The 8,090-nt window shown below is 39.9% G+C and overlaps 1 protein-coding gene across 1 annotated transcript; it reads left to right on the forward strand.

Moving 5' to 3' along the window:
* Nucleotides 1-2,742: 2,742 nt before the first annotated feature.
* kbtbd13b (kelch repeat and BTB domain containing 13b) lies at nucleotides 2,743-4,343 on the forward strand. The gene has a single exon (XM_057330231.1). It carries the CDS (start codon nucleotides 2,880-2,882, stop codon nucleotides 4,233-4,235), a length of 1,356 nt encoding a protein of 451 aa, XP_057186214.1. The 5' UTR covers nucleotides 2,743-2,879; the 3' UTR covers nucleotides 4,236-4,343.
* Nucleotides 4,344-8,090: the final 3,747 nt, after the last annotated feature.

Below are 8,090 nucleotides of genomic sequence, written 5' to 3' on the forward strand. Positions count from 1 at the left end.
TTTGCTTTGTTCATTAGAAACACCAGAATCATTAACTCTTGAGAGTATGGGGTGTCATTTCACAAATTAACTGAATTACAATCGGAAACAGACATAAGAACTGCATAAACAATGTTGGATTGTTGTAGAAACAGCGTTAAGAGACTGTCAAGCGCTCTATTGACATCGTCGAAAAACCGATTCACACACGTCTATTCAGAAACCTGCTTAGATTAGAGAGAAGCAAGTAATAACAGCCTTACTCATAAGAAACAACAGAAACAGATGTCGTCATTTCGTCAAGTAACCTGCTAGATAACCTTTGATGGTCTTGCTTTTGTAGAAAAGTGTATATCTCTCTCTTACCATCATCAGATCATTCACTCTATGCACTTTGTAGTGGGTTGTCGAAGTCACGAACTCTTTTATGCAGCTGGAAGCGAACCCCAACACACACGCATTCAGACAGTTTGATGTGGTTTGGTCACGTAGCGGTCCCAGCATGTGTTTCGGCAGGGCAACAACAACACACGCTCCCTCCTATTGATAGATCATTTCACCTTCCATCTTATAACCTCCCACACGTTCCCTTTAAAGTGACTCTCCTTTGTTTACAATCTAGTAGATGTGGTTTGTAATTGTTATCGATTCATTTTTTATTAAGATGAGCTTTTGGTCACACTTTGATCTGTCTTTTTTTATAGTTCAGCCAACGGGCTTTTATAACATCAATCCTGTTACACAACACACCGAGACACAGTCTGCTAAGTTTACTCTTACCCGTCCATTGACATTCACAAAAATTATAGGTTTCATTGAGATGCCTGACTCAGCTATTGTTACCCACACAAAGCGGATATTTTAAGCTCTCTAACTTTAGATCTGCCTTCATCTCTTTCTTAAATATCAAAAAGAGTGGACGCAAAAGATGAAGCTTGACATTTCACAGTGTTGTGATTCTAAAAATAGTCTGGAGCTGAACATTCAATTTGTGTGTGGGTTATAATTAAACCTAGATCTTTTTATTAACGTGACAGACGAATTGGAATTTTCTGGATCTGGCTGGTACGTTCGCTGCAGGCTTTCATAATAAATTACACAATGGGGTTACCGAGTGCAACCCAGCCTGAAACCTGTTACCTAGCCCTGCTCCCGCTGGATTTGCAGTCACATGATCAAAACAAAGCGGTCACGTGGTCCCGCACATGGCTCACCATGACTCAGCATGGAGAAGATAAACACATGATCCCGTCCTCTTGTTATGGTTGTAAATCAAGCTGTCCCGTTTGTTCTGATCTGTCTTCTTATATTCAGTTCAGAGAGATTCTTTTCTGGTGTATAATAAGATGCATATTTGACTACTTTTACACACTATTGGGAAGCTAGTGTTTTATTAACACAGCCAGGCTCGTCTACTACATAAATAATTTCCATTACAAATCCTTGAGTCGGCTACAAAGGTCTCATAGTTCAAGTGTCTCCTCCTTGCTCGTCACGTGTGGCCGTTTACGCAAGAATTCACATTACAAGCAGCTGCAAAGCCGTCGGACATGTGAAGGTGGTGGTTATACACGCTGTCCCGTGTGTGTCAGTTCAACTGTCATTCAGACAGCATTAGCGCTGGTAGTGTCTAAGCAGAGGTTGAATTCACTTGACACTCAGACAAGGGGAAGTCTAGGAGTGAGGTTTCCATGGTAACATCATGAGGGCACCCATCGAACTCCTGTGTCTAGGTGAGTGCAGATAATGAAACCGAGCACTCTGGGCAACCCAAGCTGGTCTCTCACAGAAATATATATATTAAAAACATCTCAGCATGGCCGCTGACCGGCAATTACCTCATAACTTACACTGAAGGCGGGTTAATGATCTTTCATTAAAGCTAGCACTGGACTCATATTGTGATATTTTCATATCTATGTTCACATTTATTATCAAATCGATTAATCACAAATTAAATTAAACCACAGCACTAAAAATATTACCAATATATTCAAATTTAAAGGTCCAGTGTATGAAATTTAGTGGCATCTAGTGGTGAGGTTGCGAATTGCAACCAATGGCTCACTCCACCCCTCCCTTTCGAAGCACTATGGAGGCTGAGAGAGGACTAAGATGTAGTCACGTTTTTGCGTCTTTGCCATAGGAGATAATGTATTTAAGAAATGCTTTCTGTAGAGCAGTTTGTCCGTCTTATGTAGAAACAACATGGCAAATTCCATGTAAGGGGACCCTCGGTGTATGTAGATAGAAATAGCTCATTCTAACGTAATAAAAACCTAATGCTTTATTATGTAAGGTCTTTATTCAAGTCTGAAGACATAGTTATGTATTGCATTTCTGTCAATAGAGCCTCAGAAAAACTCTGCACTTTTAAATGATTTTCATCTTGGATGACATGAGGGTGAGTAAATTATAAGAGAAATTTCATTTTCGGGTGAACTATTCCTTTATTGTTGAGCTAGTTTGATGTACGACCTCAATGTAAGCCTATAGGTTTAATTATCCACCAGTATGAATCTTGTTAAAAGCATTCAAGCTTAATTATTTGATAAAATTACACTGCCACCAGCACAATTTTTCATTGTTGCTATGTAATTAATAGCGCTGACCTTAAAAAGGTTTGTTTTCAAAGACATGTCACTGTTAATATCTATTAAAATGTCTGTCACGAGGCACCGCTGCTATCTATAGACAATGCTATATTAGTAACAAAACTAGACTTCAGAACACCATGTGCCAGCTGGAGGGAGGACAGTTTTCTTAACTGACAAGGAAGGGACATTTCTGTGTTGTTAATGCTTCGCTCAGTAAGTTTTTAAAAGCTTTTAATACATTTTCGCTGTAGATAATTGCTTGCTTTACAATGCAAAAGTCCAAATTGATCTAAGCAGAAAAACATGGATATTGTTAAGGTCAGAATTGGAGACAGTGTCTTTGAAGCCAAAAAATCTTTGCTGCTAAGAGAATGTGAATACTTCCGGGCACTTTACAGATCAGGGATGGTAGAGTGCCATCAAGAAGAAATTCACGTGAAGGATCTCCACGCTCAAGGGTTTTTAATCATGCTGGCGGTGGCCGGCGGCGAGAGACCTACTCTGAACGACGATGAGATCTTGGAAGCCATTGAATGTGCTGCGTTCTTCCAGGCAGAACCTCTCGCCAAGCATCTCCAGGATCTTCTCAGCTCTGACAATTGCCTACTTATGTATCAAGCGTCAGCCACCTATGGCTTATGGAGACTCCACGAGAGGTCAGCAAAGTTCATTCGTGATATATACGCCGACCTACGAAAAGAGTTGAAGGACCTCCCTCAGGATCTGATTGAATATGTGGAGTCTCAGGTTCCTAGGGCGTTTGTGGCTGTGGGTTCACACACTTCTTGTACTGCCGATGAGCTTCCTTTAGCTGCCACAAGGACGGTATGTTATCTCGAAGAAGATGACAGAGATTGGAAGGTCCTTACTGCCTTGCCCATGGAGGCTAGTACTTCATTGGCCGGTGTGACCGTTTTGGACAACAGACTTTACATTGTTGGAGGCGTGCACGGCGTGGACAAGAGGGCTGTTGATGCTAGCTTTTGCTACGATGTTGTTGCGGACACTTGGAAGTTTCTTCCAGGTCCAAGACAGCCGAGGTACAACTTAACCCTGATCGGGTTGGAAGGTTGCCTCTATGCCATTGGAGGAGAGTCATCCAGAACCACAATGTCCTCCGTCGAAAAATACAACGTCAGTACAAAGGAATGGTCGTTCACTGCGCATTTACCGAGACCGGTAGCTGGTGTAGCGTGCGCCAAGGCTATGAGCCGGATTTTTGTTTGTCTGTGGAAGCCAATGGAGACCAATGAAATCTACGAATACATCCCACATCAGGATGCATGGGTTCTGGTCAGTAAACTGCTGAAGCACCAGAGCTACGGACACTGCATGGTGGCACACAAGGACAACCTCTACGTTATACGCAACGGACCCCAGGATGACTTCCTAAGATGTTTGATAGACTGTTACAACATCGCCACAGGTCAATGGACGTCTATGCCTGGTCACTATGGCAACAGCAAAGGGGCACTGTTTACGTCGGTAGTGAGGGGAGATTCTGTGTTCACGCTAAACCGTACCATGACTCTAGAGTACACCGTTGCAGGGAACATGTGGAAACCTCGTAACCAGATGAAGGGGTTTCCCAGAAATGGATCCGTGTGGACTTTTCTACTAAGGATTCCAAATGAAAGGAAAAGTGTTGTGATGTCTTAAAGGAGCTGTATGCAATAATTTTACTGTATTAAATCAAAACAATACTTTACAATATCCTCAAAATTACATTTCATGCAGTGTGTAATGTTGCTGTGTGTGAATGTAAGCAGTCTGCCAAGTTGTGAAGCCGAAAGTAAACGTATAACAAAGTTGTTGGCTTGAGAGTCGACTCTGAATCACGCGAACGAATCATCTGTCATTCTAATTTCAGTTCTGGGTCGGATTTGTGTCACGCCATGTAATGCACACGTACGTTCCATTTGTGACACTGCACGCGGTAGACCAATCACAGCAGACTAGACCATCTGACCAATCAGATCAGAGTAGGCTGACAGAAAGGAGGGGAGTAGACAGATGAATCGCTGAAAGAATCATTTGAGAGTCAGTCAAGAAGAAAGGTAACAATAACTCCCCATTATTAGAAAATGAAAGTGTTTCTACACCCTGTATGTACGTAAACTTGTTGTTGGACACTCCATAAACCAAAGTAGGACCTTAAAAATCACAAAATCTTTAATCTTTAATATGTTCGTAGACATATAGGAAACATACTAAGTTCATATATTGGTTTGTCCAAAAAACAATGCTAGCCAGTTATTCCACTCTGAAATGTGCGTTAAGTGCCGGAATGTCTGTTTTTGTTTTGGTCCGCGTGACCCCGCCCACTGACAATTTACCCACTAGTGTATTTCGACAGCTTGGTTGCCAGTTGGAGACAACCACAGCATATTGCAGCAAACAAACGATCTTATTTTACAACTTACGAGAAGTAATATACAATTTTATTATGTTATGTTATGTTATTTAAACGAGACAGCAAAATGGCTCGTAATTGCAAAAAAATCTCTGAAACAAGCTGCTGATTGAGTTACTGTATATTTGCAAACAACAAAACCACTGCAAACATAAATTATCAGATAAACTTATAGTGTAAGAGTCGATGCTTTCCATTACACTCCTGTAAATGTCTGGCAACTCCTGTGAGTGTCAAGTCTGAGGAGGAGGAGGGGCGGGGAAAAACCCTACGCCAATATTTTGAATTTGGACTGTGATACTAAGCTCAACCGCTGGGTGTCAATGTTACATACGGCTCCTTTAATTTATCATATCCATATAGCAACATAAGCGTATATCATAAATTCAATTTTCATTCAGTGTGAAGTTTTAAGCGTTAAGTTAAACGGACAGTTCACCAAAAATTTAAATTCTGTCTTTTTTTTCTGTCTGTTTTGTGGCACTGTTGACTACCAGAATAGGTTTTATTCCTACTATGGTGCCCCATAGTGCCCCAGAACTGTTTGGTTTCAAACATTCTTCTAAATATCTTTCTTTGTGGTCAGCAGAACAACTAAATTTATACAGGTTTGAAACAGCTTAAGGGTGAGCAAATTATGACAGAATTTTCATTTTTGATGAAAATTCAGTTTTTCAGTTTTTCAACACTGTCCCTTTAAGTTTTGCTGCAATAAGATTATTTCAAATCACTTAATGACACAATTTTGCAGTGTAGATTGAATTGCATCTTTGTTGTCATTTGGGTTGTATTGTGTTTTCATTATGCGAATAACCAAAGTGCATTTGATTCCTGTACGGATATCCAAAGATTTCCCAGAAACTGACGCAAATTCATGTTGCACGTAGTGTGAATGGTTTTGGTGTAGAAAAGGTCTTCTCTTAACGTTAATGAGACTTTATTTGAAAGGAAGCGTGTTTACTTTTTCTTGTGGAGGTTAGAACAAAAGGCTTAGTTGTTTCGCAAACTGCCCTTTTCTGATTCAATTTCAGAATATATTTTTGTGTCCCTTTATTTAGGCAGATTTGACGTGGTCATCTTTAAAAGTGCCAAAGATTAGTCGTTTCTTTCGTGCCATGTTTAGGAACAGAGTGACTATTCCTGAAGAATACAACTGTGCCATAGCCAAGTCTGAAAGGGCAGAATGCAAGTGCTTATCAGATCCATGTGACAGTTGAGCCGCGTGCCATGTTTTTTGGCCCACACAAGATGATATTCTCATTCAATAGTCATGTAAAGCTTTGAGGACCTTTAGGACACCAAGGAACATGTTCTTTTCTTACTAGACATATTTAGATCAATGTCATGTTTTTAAATTATAAATGACATTGATACTTCCATAGTGTCTTTTAACACTTGCCAATTTCTTGTACAACTTACACATCGCCCGCAAAATAGATAGAAAAATAAATAATAACAGTTTTGTCATGCTCGGATGTTTCCCACAAAGGCTGAATAGTTTTGTAGGATTACTCTTTGGATTGCTTAGTGCAAATATTTGTTTGGTAAACACGAGTGATCATTTACAGTGGCCGTAACAATTTCGGGCAAACTCAGCCGTGTTTTCATGTACTACAGTGACTCAAATATACACAGGAACCTCACTTATAATACATTCTGACAACCAGTTAGTAGGGATGAATAACAGATACAACCAATGAGCTTGTAATTTTACTGCCAAGCACAATTGGAACGAGCTCCGTGGGTAAGAGCTAAATGCGTTTCAACTGAAAATAACATCATGTGGGTCACTTCAGGACAGAATCGATGTTGCCAGTCTGTGAAGGCTTGTCCAAAGCGTGCTAGGAACTCGACGGGATGATATCTCAGTACAGCTGGTGCTGTATCACACATCTAGACATGAAACCGGCATGATCTGTCACAACGTGTGCCTTGTTACTCAGTGTCAGATATCTCACTGATATCTTAGCATATCTATCAGTACTTGATAGATGTTGGCGGGGTGAAAACTGGCCCTTGGCGTGCATTCATTTAATATTGGCTGGTAACCGTTTAAAGGCCAATTTACACTGATTCTACAAATTTTAGAAAGAGTTCGTTGGATCCTTGTGACTTAAAGCCCTAAATCATATAATAAGATGCATCACCAGAACAAGTTGGAGAGATTCAAACTCTCTTTAAAGGGATAGTTCACCCCAAAATGAAAATTCTGTCAGTATTTACTCACTCTCTTTACTCACCTGTAGGACTTTCTTTCTTCTGTAAAACACAAAAGAAGATATTTTGAAAATGTTGCTCCCCAATGATTTGTACTGGTTTTGTCTCCATACAATAGAAGTCAATGGGGACCAACGGTTTTCTTATACCAACATTTTTCAAAATATTGGGGTGAACTATCCCTTTAAGGAAATATTACTTTTCACTTTTACCTCAGTGAAACCTCAGCAGAACGCCAAAGATTTCAGGAAAACCTTTTTTTCAAGTTTTCAAGTATTATTCACAATAAGTTTAAGTCTGAGAAACATTGCAAACAGAAGCACGATAAGAATTTTTATGATGGCTTTAATAGGATGATACAACAAAACAGCTACAATAAGTGATGACTTTGTCAAGAAGAAAAAATAAAATTAATAAAACATGGCAAAATACACTTTAATGACTTTAAGAAATGTTAATGCGTGATACATTTTGGGCTCTGCTTATAAGAAAATTGTGAACCACAGTTGTTGAACTTATTTCCCTATTCAAACCAGTACATAATTTCACATCATACGCCAAACGTTGAACATTCCCACGATGCCCAACGTCCCATTCAGAAAACGATTTACCTCTCAGTAAGCTGCTCCTAATTGTGACGACCTGACCTAATGTAAACAATGTGTCTCCGAAGTTTAAAGTCACTTCGGATTTTGTTTTGGATTCAGTTCGCCCCGGGTGGCCTATTGAACAACGCTTATTCAATGCAGATTTACAAATGAGACCTATTTAGCGTGTTTTCATGCTCTGCGTTTTGGGAAACCACAATGACTGTCTAAACAATGCACAGAGTTGTTCCCATAGCGGGTGTGCATTATTCTTAACTTCGGAGGCAGTCATTTGAG

This window comes from Triplophysa rosa, linkage group LG3 (assembly GCF_024868665.1).
Source record: "Triplophysa rosa linkage group LG3, Trosa_1v2, whole genome shotgun sequence".
NCBI lineage: Eukaryota > Metazoa > Chordata > Actinopteri > Cypriniformes > Nemacheilidae > Triplophysa > Triplophysa rosa.